Below are 15,504 nucleotides of genomic sequence, written 5' to 3'. Positions count from 1 at the left end.
CCATATGCATATGGAAAGTTTTTAAGAATCATGTATCACCTAGCAGGAGGCACACCTTTAGAAGGGTATTTTCAACACTAACAGAAAATAATTGTGAAGGCAATTTAGCTGACGAGAATGGTCACAGGGATGAAATCACTCCTTTTAGCAAGGGAGAAGTTAATTGTTGATGTAGACGGGTATGAGTCATGCATAGCAAGCTTTTAAGTAAAGTTTTACATGTCCTTAAACGGAGGTTGGAAGTTATTCTTAAGCATGTCTCACTTACCTAAAGGAGATCCAGGGTAATGCATATACTGTATAACCTGTGCTGATTAAGTGCCAGGCACAGTTCTAAACCCTTTGCAGGTATTAACTGCAAGTTTATAAGGTATGCACTATGTGTATCTTGATTTTAAAGTGAGGAAACTGAAGCCTAGAGAAGTCATAAGTAACTTGTCCAGGCCTCACAGCTAGTAAATGGCCGAGCTGGGGTAGCCTCCTGGTGCTCTTTTTCATAACACTGTCTCCTATCCTACTGCAGAAAGCAGGGTGGGCTCAACTCAGCCCTTTACTAATTTAGTGACCCTGGGCGAGTCACTCAACTCCCCATGCTCCATCTTCCCTCTCCATGGGACAAAAGACTTCCTATACCTATTTCATGGGCCGTGGGGAAGGAAGAGCACATGGAATGAGTGAATAGGGCTCTTTATGAACTGCAACACCAATGTGGGGTGCCGAGTTGGTTCCAGGGAGTATATGGCTGCATCTCAAAACCAAATAGCTCTGATTTATGGATTTGCTTTACATGATCACCATTCTGCTTTTGTTTGTTTTTTAATTTTTTTAAATGGAGTCTCACTCTGTCACCCAGGCTGGAGTACAGTGGCGCAGTCTCAGTTCACTGCAACCTCTGCCTCCAGGTTCAAGCGATTCTGCTGGCTCAGCCTCCTGAATAGCTAAGATTACAGGCACACACCACCATGCCCGGATAATTTTTTGTACTTTTAGTAGAGATGGGGTTTCGCCATGTTGGCCAGGTTTGTCTCAAACTCCTGACCTCAGGTGACCCACCCCCTTCAGCCTCCCAAAGTGCTTAAAGGTGTGAGCCACCATGCCCTGCCATGATCACCATTCTTGTAATATGTTAGCATTTGTATTCATAAGTAACCATTTACTAGGAAAAATGTATTCCCACAAGAGTGAAATTATCCCATATTCTGTACATGACGTCACTTTAGTTAAAACAAATAACAATGTCTTTCTAAACTCCCATTCCTCTAGCATCCCTACCCCCACCTTCCAGACCTAGACCACTGCCATTCAGCCACCTGGGCTGGAGAGCAGTGATGGGGCGATCTTGGCTCACTGCAACCTCCACCTCCCTGGTTCAAGTGATTCTCGTGCCTCAGCTTCGCCAGCAGCTGGGATTACAGGTATGCACCACCACGCCCAGCTAATCTTTTGTTAGAGGAGGGGGTTTCACCATGTTGGCCAGACTGATCTGAAACTCTTGAGCTCAGGCAATTCGCCCTCCTTGGCCTCCCAAAATGCTGGGATTACAGGCGTTAGCCACCCTGTATTTATAGGCCCGTGTCCTATACTTAGATTTCTCTTTTGGTCTCCAGATAGCCTTTTGCCTTGAACAAGCCTCACCTGTTTGGAACTGCCACACCTCTGGACTTCAGCCTGTGGCCGGGGTGCCTCAGGTGTGCCTGCAAGGGAAGAGAAAAAGAAAGCAAAGACAGCGAGATCCAGATCTCTCCTCAATGGGGAAAAAAAAAAAAAAAAAAAAATTATCCTCATGGGAAGTGAGTGCTGATTTAAACATCAAAGACCACAGGTAAAAGTCCATTGCGACCTTTTACGCTGTAACTAGGCTGAGAGTAACACTATGGGGTCCTCAGCAATTGCTGCCTCCCGCCTCCTGCACCCCCAAATGACCGTTTCACCTCTTTCTCTCCATAGCCCTCAACCACGTTTGACCTAAATTTCCTAAGTTTCTGGTTTACATGTGAATGCACAGAATGGCAATTTGTTCCAATGAGGAGCCCTGAGGTTTGCACCAGCCGCTCGCAGGGGTACGTTCTGTGCCGAGCAGGATGTACAAGACAGACTGCGCGCCGGTTTGGGGCACCGCAGAACACGGCTTCCCTGTTCCGTTTCCAATTTACTGCCTGAAGGTAAAAAGTACACTGATTAAATCCATATTAGGAGGAGCAGCGGGGGCGGAATAAGACAGCGGAGAAGGCGGCCGCGGGGCTGCCTGTTGCCTAGCAACGATGCCAGCCGCAGCCTGCGCTTCCCAAAAGCCCAAGAGCACCGCGGCAGGCAGCCAGGAAGGAGGATGGGGCGGGGGCACCGGCGGCTAAAGGAGGTGGGGGGCAGAAACCCCGATAGGGACCCATGCAACCCTCTTTCCCACCCCGGGAGACTACGCAAGGCTCTTTTTTGATATTGATGTTCGAGATCAAAAAATGCACTGATTAAATCCATATTAGGAGGATATGATTTAATCAATGTGCATTTAAATCCCCCCACGCCCCTCCCCCTGGCTGCCCTCTCTCCCACTTTTCATTGGCCAGCAACTTTCCAGTAAAGGCCCAGTGGCAAAGAAAAGACAGTCAGCCTTTCGCTGCCTGGCTGGTCAAGGGTTTCTTTCTGAAAGAAGCAAAAGGCTCAGCTCCAGCTTTCGGGCCTAATAGAACAGCTCAGCAGGGCAAGTGAACGTCCCTGTGGCTGGCCTAGAGGGCCTGGTAGCTGGAGAAGCTGCGTGTGGCGGGCGAAGTGTGGGTACCAGCTTTCACCAAAAGGAGGACAGCGCCCTCTGCTGGCAGTGTCCTGAAGGGTCCATTCACCGGGCTTCTGGTCCCCGCCAAGTCTTGAATCTGTGGTGCTGATATGGAACAAATAATGGTGAGCTCATTCTTGCCCTCTGGAGAAATAATTGATTTGGAAGGGAGAAAACCTGGGGCAAGAAGACCAAGGCAAGATCCATATCAGGAGGTGTGGCCTTATTTGGGGGGTTCTTCCGGTCTGGCAAGGACGAGCACAAAAGCCTCATATTTATTTCCCCGTGGAAAAACCCAGCACACAACCAGTCCAGTTTAATATGAAGATGGCAGACACCCCTGCTCCCCTGTGCTCCCCATGCCCAGCCGGACCAGGGGTGCTTTGTTTGAAATGCACGATTCCCATTATCTTAATGGAGATGTTAGCTATGTTTTTCCTTTTTCTTTTTTTTTTTTTTTTTTTGAGACGGGTCTCACTCTGTCGTCACCCACCCACTCTGTCGAGGCTGGAGTGCTGGAGTGCAGTGGCGCGATCTCAGCTCACTACAACCTCCCACTCTCTGGTTCAAGCGATTCTCCTGCCTCAGCCTCCCCAGTAAACTGGGATTACAGGGACACGCCACCACGCAGAGCTAACTTTTGTATTCTCATAGAGACAGAGTTTCACCATGTTGGCCAGGACGGTCTCTATCTCCTGACCTCGTGATCCGCCCACCTTGGCCTCCCAAAGTGCTGGGGTTATAGGCTGAGCCCCCACCCCCACACCGTAGCTGTGTTTTTAAGAACACCACAGTGGAATAATGCAACAGGGTCTGTACAGAGGAAAAGGCAGAAATTAGCAGCTTCCATCCAGAATGTGTCTCTGAGTGTGTTTGCTAGGCTGAAGACCTTGGCGTGGAGGCCCTGCCCACTGTGTTCAAAGGGGCAAAGCAAAGCATAATGTTAGAACCCACAAAGGCCTCAGCAGGAGCCCCATACGTTTTTTATAAAAAGGCATAATGTGAGCATTGTTCTGTGCTCAATAGCACAACTGTTATAACAAATGCTTTTGGTATGAATACGACCATTTAAAATTCCCAACCAGTTGCACTCGGTGACAATACACATCAGAAAACAAGCCCAGAAGCAGAGATTTCTCACTCAGGGGTCAGTTGGCTTTAAATACACATAAACATGCCTTTTAATGTGCCCAATTTCCAAAAATACACCGAATATTTGTGGAACAATGTTGCTGTCCCCAGCATTTGCAGCTACAAAGGCTGATGCAGATTTCAACATGTATATCTGCGAACCTAACTTTGATTCTATATACTCGGGGTTGATGCACACATTGAGGAGTCCTGCGTGTCATACCACTCCAGCCCCTAACTTCCCACTTCCCACTGCAGCCCACCACCAGATTACAACCACAGTTGTATCTCCAGGTCCTTAGTCCCAGCATGGAAGGTCTTGAGGTCTCCTACCCCTCACCTTCAGCTCCCACCCTCGACTGCCCGCCTCAGGGGCAGCGGTGGGGGAGGGGAGTCTCTGAAGGAGAGGAAGATAAGCAGTCTTGATAACATAACTGGAAGAAGAAAGTTCTTTCTTGGACATTTGGGGGCATACATTCATTTTGGAATTAATGTCCCCAAATGTCCAAGTGCACTGAATATTTGTCAGGGAATTTAGGCAGCAAAGCATCTGAACCCATTTGAGTATTGAAAGGAGACAGGACTCCCATTTTCACTACTGAAGCTGGGATGTTGGCTAGAAACCAGCTAAGGAATCCAGGACTCAGCCAATCAGACCTAGGTTTTTGTGGCTGTGACACAGTCACTGGAACAGTTAGAAAATACTGGTGACAGCAGAGCCGAAAGCCCAGTATTTCCCTGTTCCCTCCTGTTTTCAAGCCAGGTTCTCCAGGCTAACTAAACATTGCCGCAGTTGACTGATATTCTGCAAATCCTTCTTCTGCTCGAGTCAGGCAGGGCTGGTGACTGTGTGTAAACAAGACCCCTCACTCCTTCCACAGCTGTGCTGCAGCTGACACACACACTTTTCTTAACCATTTTTATTGAAAAGAGGCTGCTCTGCACCTTAAGTGCGCCTCTCCCTTGTCTCCTCCCTCCAACCAACCCCTGACAGCCCCGCACTGTCATCACAAAATGGGGGAATACTGCAGTCTTAAGATCCATAAATTAATTACCAAATAACCCACAAGGCCTGGGTAAGGCCACATGAGAACACTTTGGAGGAATATCTTAGAGAGGCCTGGCCTGGGTCCTCCCCAATCCCTGAAGGCAAAAGCACAGAATAAATCAGCATCACCCCACTTACGTGGGACAGAGGTAGGGGTGATGCTCCCCACCCTCTCCATCTATAACTAGGTAAGGAGAAGAGGGAAGGCCGGCTGATCCGGAGGACAGGTCCCTGGGGGCCGGGCCGGCCTGGGAGATGGGGAATGATGGCCAAGGTCGTTCCTGATGGCGTCCAGTTGGTCCTGAAGGTGGCGGATGCGCTCGTCCAGGCTGCGCTGCTGGGCCAGGACCGCGGCCTTGCCGGCCAGCAGGGCACAATAGGCGCGCTGCTCCTCCATCGGCAGTGCTCGCGCCAGCACCTCCCGCACCGCCCGCTCGCGCCGCGCCACGTGCTCCTTCAGCTCCTTAGCGTCCTCCTCCTGCCTCTGCAGAAGCCGGAGTCGCTGCAGCAGAGAGGCCTGGAGCCGCAGGAAGAGGTGCCGTGAGCCGAGCAAGGGCACCACAGCTCGCGGAATGGTTCCAGCCAGAGACAGCAGGCCCCTCACCGCCCTACGCGCTTGCAACCTGAACCTCTTTTACCTGCTCGTCAGCGTCGCTGTCTGAAGCCACCCGGGCCAGGGCGCGGCGCACGCGCGCCAGGCGACTGCCCAACAGCAGCAGGAGGCCAAGCACGCGCTCTAAGTCGGCCATGAACCGGCTAAACCGCTCCAGCTCCCGGGGGGCACAAGCCTGGCGCACTGCTGCCTCCAGAGCCACTTGGCGCCTGGCCCATGCTTGGGCCTCCCCTTGCAGCCGCTCCTGCTCCGTATGAAGGTCCTGAAGAATCTTTTGGAGGAGGGCGGCCAGCTCCACCTGCAGGGAAGGCTCAAGGCTGGGGCCAGGCTCCTGACTTCTCTGCCCAGGCTCTGGGCTCCTACCTACTCCCAGCCTCCACCAGCCCCTCTCCACTCACTTTCTTGCCCTGGATGCTGTCGTTTGGTACAGGGAGCTCCTGGCCACATGACTGGTCAGGCACAGGCTCGGTGGCAGGGTTTTCAAACCTTGCCTCCTCCTGAGGAGCTGGCAAGGGCTGGGTGAAGCTGAGCTGATAAGACCTGGGAACAAAGCCAAAGCTCTCTAAGTTTCCTGCCCCCGACTTCAGGGGCTCAGAGTTCAGAATCCCTGGTACCCCTCACTCACCCTGACTCAAAAGTACCAGCAGCCTCCTCTCCAGCCTCCCCATAGGCAGGCCGCATTGCAGCCCGGACCTCTGCTAAAGGAATCAGCCCATCCAGCAGGCCCAGGGGTGGCTCTGGGATGGGCTGGGAAGTAAGAGTGTCACTTAGAGAGGGATCCAATCTGGCCAGCTCCTGAACCAGCTCCTCGAGGCACTGGCTAGGCCATGTGGGCCTGGAACCAGGCTGGCCAGTGCCCCTGCCCAGGACAGTGTTGTGAAGGGGACCTGGGGTATCATTGCCTGAAAGTCCCAAAGCATCGACTGGAAGAGGTTTGAGGAGGTCACTCTCAGCAGCTGTGGGGGGATTGGTGGTCAGTCCAATGGGGTCAATAGTTGGGATGTCGTCAGTTACAGTCCCAGTGGGGGAATGGCTTGTGGGTCTGGAAATACCTACAGAACCATTCACCCCCTGCCAGCAGTCATCTGCCCCTGCAGTTCCTGGACACTCATAGAGCAGGTACTCTGGGGGGACTGTAGCCTGGCCAGTTCTTTGGCCAGAGACAGTTCCATACTGCTGGCCAGAGGCTTGAACACTGGAAGCAGAAAAGACACCGAATCAAGAAAAGCTCCAGCCACAGACAAATGGTGGCCTCCAAGGGCCATCTGTCCCTACCCCCATCACCAGGCTTCAGCTAGAGAGGGTTCTTAGCCCTCTAGCATTTTGTAGATGTGTGTGTTGGGGGGTGCCTCACGATGCCTGGAAGCAAGAGGGAATTACCTGGCTGGGGGTCCCTGGGAGGCACAGGGGTCTGGTGGTGATCTCATTGTGACCAACGGGGCCTCTTCCAGGAACACTTCATCAGGAAGGGAAGGGAGCTGGGCAGGCACAGTGCAGGTCTCTGAGATCCTCTGCTCACAGTCAGCAGGGCTGCTCTGGGGTACCTCTGCATGATGCACCACCGCAGCCTCCTTCTGAGGCAAGAACCTAGAGGCAGGGACCACACAGTGACCACAGTGACAGGAAGGAAGCTCTTGGTGTTGCACCAGGGAGACAGTAGGGTGCAAAAGAATCAGAAGGCTCAGACTGGCGGTAGGTAGGAAGCCCTTTCCTTTGTTGAGCAAAAGCTATACAAGCTACCTTCCCCCAACTTGGTCCACAGAGTGGTCTGTGTCTCTCACCTGGAAAGTTTGGTCTGAAACAATGGTCTGGGGGTTTCTGCTCCTTGGGGAACAGCCTGGAAAGGTGAACAGTCTACTGAAATGTGGCTCAAGTTTTGTTTCCCAGATGCTCCCCCGCCTGCATCTCTGTCTTCCATACCTGGGCAATCGGAATGGTCCCTCCTGATCCCCCGCAGGAACCCAAGACTTGGCCTGAGGCGCTCCGACTCCGACTGGCAGGCCTATAGACATCACCAAGCTTCAAGGACCTGGAGTCTAGGTCCGTTGCACCTTGGGGCTGCCTCTCAGACAGCCATCTGACCTGGCCATCTTCAAACTTAGCCAGTGCCGGATGCTGGAACTCCAAAGGCTCGGGCCCAGCCAGGCCAGAGCTGGAGCAGGCCTCACCCAGGCATTCCCCGGCCGGCCCACCGCCCTGACCCACGCGATCCAGCTCTCCTGGCTCTGAGAAGCACCACTTCCGCTGCTTGTTGGCTAGGCGACCCCGGCCGGCGGTTCCTGGAGCGGGAGCCCGGGAGCGCGCGGGCTCTCCCTCCCCACCCGGGTGGCTGAGCGAGGCGGAGCGCGGGTGCGTCACCGGGGGCCGTGCGGGGACAGTGGGCCGCAGGCGGGCGGGCAGGCTCATGCGGAGCTCCTTGCGCTGGAATGACGTCTCCCGGAGCACTCGCCGCTGGGCACCCTGCAGCCGCTGGCGGTAGGCGGCCCTCGAGGCCGGCGGGCTGGGCGGCTCGGCAGCCTGAGCCGTGGCCTCCGCCTCCGCCGCCAGAGCGTACAACAGCGGGGTGGCCTGCCTGCTCAGTGACCCTGGGGTTCCCAGGACCTCTGGTGTCTGCGGCCCACTGGGGGCGGCGACCGTGGGGATGTGCGAAGGTGACCGCGGGGATGTGCAAAGTGCAGCGTCGGGCGGGGCGGGGGCGGGGGCCGGGCCGCCCCAAACCACGCGTACATAGTCCCAGTCTAGGTAAGGAAAGAGGTCCGTCCCTGGCGACGGCGTGAGCGGCTCAGGGCAGCCAGAGGCTGCGGAGAAAGAGCTGTAGGCCGAGTCCGCGTGCAGGGATAGATGCCGCAGGTCCAGGCCGCTAGTGGACGAGGCCGGGGAGGCGCGGTCATCTCCAGGTTCCAGGGCCTCCATGGCTGCGCAGATGAATACTGAGGCTGTCTGGCTCCCTGGATCCTGGGAAAACACAGACGTAGTGCTGGGTGAGAAGCTCCGTGTGAGGGCTGGGGCGCAGCCAGACGCGTACTAAACTTCCCCTCCCTGGTGACACCGTCACAATCGCTGGCATTCCCCTGATTTTGGCAGCGTCACCTTGGGATCAGAGGTGGCATAGGAAGTAGGACCAGTCCCAGGGAGCACCTCTGAAGGTTGAGGGCCCAGCTCAGGGGAAGGAATTGAGACCAGCTCATTCCCTGCCGGGCTCCCCTTGCCCACACAAGCAGCCTCTACCCTGAGACCTTCTGGAACGCTTGAGAATGTACCCATGCTCCTTTCCTCCCCAGCCCTGTTCCACCCAGGCTGCTTCCTGGCTGCTCTGTTGGCTTCTCCATGTGATCCTTCCCTGATAAACAATGGTCAAGAAACACTCTGAGACCACAGGGGAGCCAAGAAAGGAGGGGTGGGGGAAGACCCAGGGCAAGGGGCAGAGGCAGCTTCACAGCGTTCCTCCCTCCCTCTGTGCCTGTTCAGTTCCAGGTGCTTTACGTAAATATTTTTTTTGATCGTCACAACTGCTGTCTGCATTTCACAGATGAGGATCTGAGGGGGAAATGATTTGTCCACGGCCACACAGCTGGGAAGTGGCAGAAGCCTGCCTGGAATCCAGGACTGCCTCCACACTCCCTACAGCCAGAATCAATTTCCTAGAAGCAAGCCCTGCTGAAAGGCAGCTTACCATCCCTCCTGCCCCCCAACAGCCTGAATCCTCACAAAGCCTACAGTCCACTTCGAGAAAGTCACTCCTACCTCCCCACGCACAATGGGCAGATTCCAAAACAATCTGGTCTCCACTTCTCAGACTCTCCCTTTTGTCTAGGAATGGTGGGCCGACCCCCATCTTTGCCCTGCGTCTGCTCTTGCTTCTCACGTAGGACTCAGGTTAGAGGTCTCTCACCTTGTCTACGGCCATACCACCCTGAACGCACCCGATCTCTTCTGATCTCGGAAGCTAAGCAGGGTCGGGCCTGGTTAGTACTTGGATGGGAGGTCTCTCACCTTTTGGGATCCCTTCAGTGTGCTGAGCGGCCCCCATCACTCACACTGTCCCTGTTGGCTTGCTTCTGAGTCCCTCCTCCCATTCACACCCCTGAACTTCCTGAAGTCAGGCCCTGTTCTTCATCACTGCACTCTCAGTGCCCAGCACAGTGCCTGGCACATGGTCAGTGTTAAACCAATATTTGCTGAATGTCAAGGGAAAGAGCAGACTTGCAGGGAGTAGATGTAGGGGTGACCTTGGCAGAGAAGGAAGAGAGCACCTTAGCTTCTGCACATCTTTCTTCCCTCCCTATTAGTCTTTTCTGGGGAAGAGGAGAGAATGGATGAAGCACTTGCCACCATAGATACTGGCAAGGTTACTCATGCAATATTAGGTACAAACAGAGCAGGTAAGCACAGCCTCGGGCAGGACTGACCAGAAATTGATCCTTTCCAATCCTGGGAGGAGGATCAAAGGTAAGAATTGACTGGGTGTGCCTGGGTCAGGGTGAGAGCAATTTTGAGGCTTGGGAAAGGGTAATGTTGAGGTTTTGGGTTCCCTATCAACTATGGAGACTTTATGGGGCTGATTTGCATTCTCTAAGCTGCTTGGTGGGGAGTGCAGCTAGGGTGAGGATCAAAAAGTAGGCTTATTTGAGCCAATTAGACACTATTGGGAGCTCAGAGTCACCCTCTACTCACGTCCCTGAGGCCGAGGATGTTACAGATTGCTGGTTAGGGCAAGTACACGGGTTAGTGGTAGGAGGATATGGTGTTTCCTAAAAGGGAGAGGCAGTACCTACAACATTCCCAAGAGAGGCTCTCAGCAGACCTAGGACCAGAACATCTTGATGTCACCCATCTGGGGACATTTGTATGCCTACTAAGCACAGGAGGTTGGCCCTCACACTTAGGGTTGGGGACCTCTTTTGCAAAGTATTTCCACTCTAAACTTTAGGAGGACAAGAAACTACTCTGAGTACCAGTTCCTGGGAGGACAGGCACCTCTTCTAGGAAGCCCACCCTGACTGCTCAGACACTAGCCCTTTCTCTTCCTGCTCTTTCTGAGTCCAGCTTGGTAGCACTAGCTCATGCCACCCATCCTGACCATTGTGGCTTGCTGCAGCTACAGATGGGAGTCACCAAATACAAACATGTTTCCTCAAAAGAGCTCTTAAAAATCTATCTTTCTGACGTGTTACTGTGCTAACAAAGGATTCTGAATTCACCAAATAAAAACAGCTTGAATGGGTAATCAAAATGTTTACACACATCTATTTCCTTATTTACTGTAATTTGTTGAAGATGCTTTTGCATTGGTGGCCCTATCAGGTTGACGTCCATGCAGGCTGCTCACATTGTGTCCTTTGCAGAACCTACCATGCCCAGAGGACCCAGCTGCTTTGATGTGTTTTGTTGGGGGGCCTCAGCACAAAACAACAAGGTATTTTCACATTTGTCTGGCTGCAGGGAGCCTCTTGCAGTCCAGCCAGCCCCTATGGCTGGGAATAGCCCTATATTAGGGGTCCTCACCTCAGTGACAGTGGCACCTGTGGGTTGGGCTGCCAAGCCTGTGCTTGCTGCTGAAAGGGAGGGTGTCCAGAAGGTGGAGCTCAGGGAGCTCTGCAGGCATTTTGCCAAGCCTCACCAGAGAAGGGGGAGCAGCCTGGACTCCCCGCTAGAAAGCCACCAGATTGGAGTCCTGGGAGGGGAAGTTGGGGTGGGCATTTGATGTATACTTGTCACATGAATGAAGGAGCCAGAGAGGAAAAGGAGACAAAGATGAGTGTGGCCTTCAAAACTAGCGGTCTGGCAAGTGGAGGCCCCAGTCTGAAAGGAGGCAGCTGGGGCTTGGTAATGGTCCTGGGGTCTAGTGCTCCTTCAGTCTGGGCTTCACGGTGTCTATGACAAGTCTGGCAGCACTTGGGATGTGGCTCTGGAGTTGAGCAGGAGAGGGTGAACCAGGCAAGACCCAGGTTTTTAGTTAGAAGTTACTGGGGAAATAGCTGAAGACAGTTTCTGGTGGATAAAATCACACCAAGGCAATAGGAACAGATCCAGGTAAGGTGACCGAGGAGGCACAGAACAGACAGCCTCAAACACAGCAAATGATCCGGCTTTAGATCATACCTCCCTCAAGGCCGCCTGACATCTGACCTCCGTGGAGGGGCTGTCCAGGCCACCCCTCCCGGCGGGTCCTCCCTCAGTACTGGGCTCACTGAGAGGGTGCTGTCTCCCTGCCAGACTAAGTTTCTGGGTCCTGGACCACATCTCGAACCCCAGTACCCACCGCTAAGTCTGGCTAGGCGGACGTTCTGGGAAGTTCACCGGCTCTCCCAGTCCCCAGCGTTCCACCATTCTCCCGGTCTGTCAGGACCAACAGTGCACCCCACTAAGCATCCGCGCTCCCAGTGAGCGGCTGGTTTAAGGGCTCGTCGGTCGCTGCACCCCACATGCAGAATCTCCGAAGACCCGAGATCCGTGCCATGCACAGGAAATGCAGGAAGCTGGCAACACCCGGAGAGAGACGGCCTGGGGCGTGGACAGACCCGGTTACCTGGGCTTCAAGCTCTGGGACCTACGCGCCGGAGGGAGAGAAGCGCAGGCCCTGGCGGCCGCAGGGGGCGGCAGAGACACGTGGAGCAGCGCGAGAGGGAACGGTCGCGGTCCCGCGCAGTTCTCGGCCTTTCCGGTTGGGTTCACCGTCGGGAAAGGATCGCGCGCAGGAGACAGCGCGAGCCCGGGAGGGAAGGACCCGGCTTCTCCAGAGGCTTGGCGACGAGTGGCAGAAGCGGAGGGTGGCGGGGTTAGACAGCACCGCTCCCCCGAGCCGCGCCGCCTGCCGAGAAGGGGTCGCGTCTCCGCCTCACAGCGCTGCAGCGGGGAGAGGCGCGCAGGGGCCCGACGCCACTCGCACAACCCGACGCGGCGCCGAGCCGGACACGTCCCGGCCGAACGACGCCCGGGTTGCCCCGCGGCCACCGCCTCGCCGCCCACCCCTCACCCCTGTCCGCCCGCAGCCCCGCCGGCCTTTCCGGCCCCCGCCCCCGCCGCCTACCTGAGGCTCCAGCCGAGACGCGCTCCTGGGCACTCGCGGCCGCGCGGTGACATCAGAGCCCCGGGCTCCGGCTCCGACCCCACCTCCAGGCTCCGGCCACGGCCGCAGGGGAGGCGCCACGTCCGGCCGCGGGGGCGGGAGCCACCGCCTCTTAGTAGCGTCCGCGCGCCGGCCCAGTCCCAGGCCGGAGGGGTGGACAGTGCGTTCTCGCGCCAGGCACAGACCTCTTGCCCTAGGCCGGAAAAACCTGAGCGAAGGGGTGGGAAGGCGACTAACGCGACCGCCTATCGGCCTCCAGCCCGTGCTCAGCGCCCGTAATGCTCTGGGGCCGTGTCCCTGGGGGCCCGACACTTCCCTCGGTGGGGAGGTCCAGAGCGGGCCCTCAGGCGCCAGACGGCTACCCACTTTCCTCTCCAAGCCCGGCCAATAAAACACAGCTGCCAGGGCCTCGTGCGTCCCACCCGTCCCGCTGAGTAACTCGCCCCTTGATCGACTCTTTCCCCCAGACTCCCATTTCCAAAACTCTTCCAGCTCTTTGACTCCCACCATGGGCTCTTGTCTCCTGTTCCTGTCCCATTTCTTTCCATTTCTCCCACTACTCAGCATGGCCTGGGCCCTCCACCTGCTACCAGGGTGGCCGGGGGAGGGAGGGCGGAGCACGGGGAAGCCCCTGGACTTACGTGCACCCTGGCTGTCCTGAGGAGGTCCTCAGGGAGCTGAACATATGTATACCCACTAAGGCCGGACGCTGGCGCTCGAGGCCCTCACCTCTCAGGACCGCCATTCTCCAAAGAATGCTCTCTGCCTGCACCTGCCACTGAGCTTCTTGCTGTGTGCTCAGGCTTCCCTGCCCCAGCTTTCCAGACTGTTCCGTGAATACCACTCTACCAAGAAATGCTCCATTCCTGAGAGGGCCTGGGGGCCCTTTGCTGAGTCTCTCCAGCTCTCAGGTCTCTGCCTTTGTCCTCTGCTGCCCTCCCCCTCCCACAGGATCAGGACTGGGCTCAGGGACCGTATCTTCTCATGGTAGTATCCCTGGCAAATAAAGGTTCATTGGTGTTAACAACCAGGACTCTGAACTCTGGCCAGGAGTCAAGGTTGCCACTTCCTAGGGACACTGGGAGTTTGAGGAACTCTGTCTTCTTGGATCATCTTGGGGGTGGAGGTAAGAAACATCTGAGCCTGGCTTCTGAGAGTGGTGCCCTCTGGGCCCTGCTCCTTCTTCAACACCATCTGGACTTAGGCACCAGCTTCAGCTGGAGCTCTAGGCTTTAACACAGTGCCTCACAACCTTTTGGCTTTGAAAGACTTTTGTTGTTTTCTTTTGTTTTGTTTGAGACGGAGTCTCCCTCTGTCGCCCAGGCTGGAGTGCTGTGGGCTGATCTTGGCTCCCTGAAACCTCCGCCTCCCAGGTTCAAGCAATTCTCCCTGCCTCAGCCTCCCAAGTAGCTGGGATTACAGGCGCCCGGCACTATGCCCAGCTACTTTTTGTATTTTTAGTAAAGATGGAGTTTGCCATGTTAGCTGGGCTGGTCTCAAACTATCAACCACAGGTGATCCACCCGCCTTGGCCTCCCAAAGTTCTGGGATTATAGATCTGAGCCACCACACCAGCCTGAAAGACTTTTAAGATTTTTAAGACCCTGATCCACATTGTCTCACAGCAGCATCACAATAGAAGAAAGACAGCCCGGCAAACAAACAAACAAATTTTTAAAAAGTGTTCATGTTGGTTGGTGCCGTGGCTTGTGCCTATAATCCCAGCACTTTGGGAGGCCAAGGTAGGCAGATCGCTTGAGCTCAGGAGTTCAAGATCAGCCTTGGTAACATGGTGAAGCGCCATCTTTACAAAAAGACAAAAAAAAAAAAAAAAAAAAAAAAAAAAAAAAAATTAGCTGAGCATGGTTGCATGCACCTGTAGTCTCAGCTACTTGGGAGGCTGAGGCACAAAAATCACTTGAACCCAGGAGGCACAGGCCACAGTGAGCCGAGATCACACCACTTCATTCCAGCCTGGGAAACAGAGTAAGACTCTGTCTCAAAAAAATAAAAAATTGCTTATTTTTTTACTTACATGTCTTGAAAACCATGGGGACACAGAGTCCAGAGCAATTCTTATTAACCCACTCCACCCACCTACCCCTCACCTCCTGCACACACTACAGCAACTCTCTAAGTCCCTGGAAAACAAATCCTGTCCACCCTTGTCTCTCTTAGCCTCTTCTGTTCTGAGAAAGAGAAAAGTAGTCCCTAATATCTGAAAGCCCCAACTGGACCTCGGTGTTGCCAGAATTTGTCCTAACACTCACAGCAAGGCCTTAGTGTTTTCCCGTTGGACGTAAGCCATTTCACCGGATATCAACATGAGACAGGGCCATTCTTTAACTATGGTGGATCAAGACAAAAGCAACAGGAGTCTGATCATGTCTAACACAGACAAAAGCATGAACATTGTCCAAGCCACAAAAATGACCAGACATCTTTCTGTCCTAGCTAATGCGAGTGCATGCTGCTTCTTCACCAATTGCAGCTTTAGCCTCACTCTAATTGTTCCTCCTTCTAGATAAGATTTATTAATACACCCAATCATAGAATTACTCTTGCTTCCTGACAGCGTCTGTCACAAAGGAAAGTTCTGCTTCTTTAACCCTCTTAAAAACCACTAACACAAACCCAGATCCTACAAGTCTTTTCTAATGCTCTTTTCCTGAGATGCCACATGGTTTCCCATGCTACGAATCCTCTCTCACTTCAAAAAGCAGTGAACCCAAATTGTCTAACTACAGGTGTGTTCTTGATGGTCTTTGGCTGGAGGGCACTGACACTTCCTATCTCATTATTACAAAAGCACAGAGAATCTTGGAGAGAAGAAGAGGGAAGAAACTGCCACAAAGCTGGAGTCTTCCTTAGTG

The 15,504-nt window shown here is 54.4% G+C and overlaps 1 protein-coding gene across 5 annotated transcripts; it reads right to left on the bottom strand.

Moving 5' to 3' along the window:
• Nucleotides 1-3,918: 3,918 nt before the first annotated feature.
• On the bottom strand, nucleotides 3,919-13,628 carry SHROOM1 (shroom family member 1). Of its 5 annotated transcripts, XM_039467700.2 has the most exons (10): nucleotides 13,361-13,628; nucleotides 12,593-12,839; nucleotides 12,092-12,305; nucleotides 7,483-8,517; nucleotides 7,344-7,399; nucleotides 6,943-7,149; nucleotides 6,188-6,757; nucleotides 5,961-6,102; nucleotides 5,588-5,860; nucleotides 3,919-5,466 (listed from the first exon to the last, which is right to left on the bottom strand). In XM_039467700.2, exons 4-10 carry the CDS (start codon nucleotides 8,473-8,475, stop codon nucleotides 5,134-5,136), a joined length of 2,574 nt encoding a protein of 857 aa, XP_039323634.1. In that variant the 5' UTR covers nucleotides 8,476-8,517; nucleotides 12,092-12,305; nucleotides 12,593-12,839; nucleotides 13,361-13,628; the 3' UTR covers nucleotides 3,919-5,133. The 5 variants fall into 5 exon arrangements, with proteins under 5 accessions (XP_039323634.1, XP_039323602.1, XP_074237662.1 ...); XM_039467668.2 differs by lacking the exon at nucleotides 12,092-12,305; XM_074381561.1 differs by lacking the exons at nucleotides 12,593-12,839; nucleotides 13,361-13,628 and having other exon boundaries at nucleotides 12,092-12,581.
• Between the last annotated feature and the right edge of the window lie 1,876 nt (nucleotides 13,629-15,504).

Source organism: Saimiri boliviensis, chromosome 1 (genome assembly GCF_048565385.1).
Source record: "Saimiri boliviensis isolate mSaiBol1 chromosome 1, mSaiBol1.pri, whole genome shotgun sequence".
Classification (NCBI taxonomy): Eukaryota; Metazoa; Chordata; class Mammalia; order Primates; family Cebidae; genus Saimiri; species Saimiri boliviensis.
This window is presented reverse-complemented; position numbering and strand designations above follow the sequence as displayed.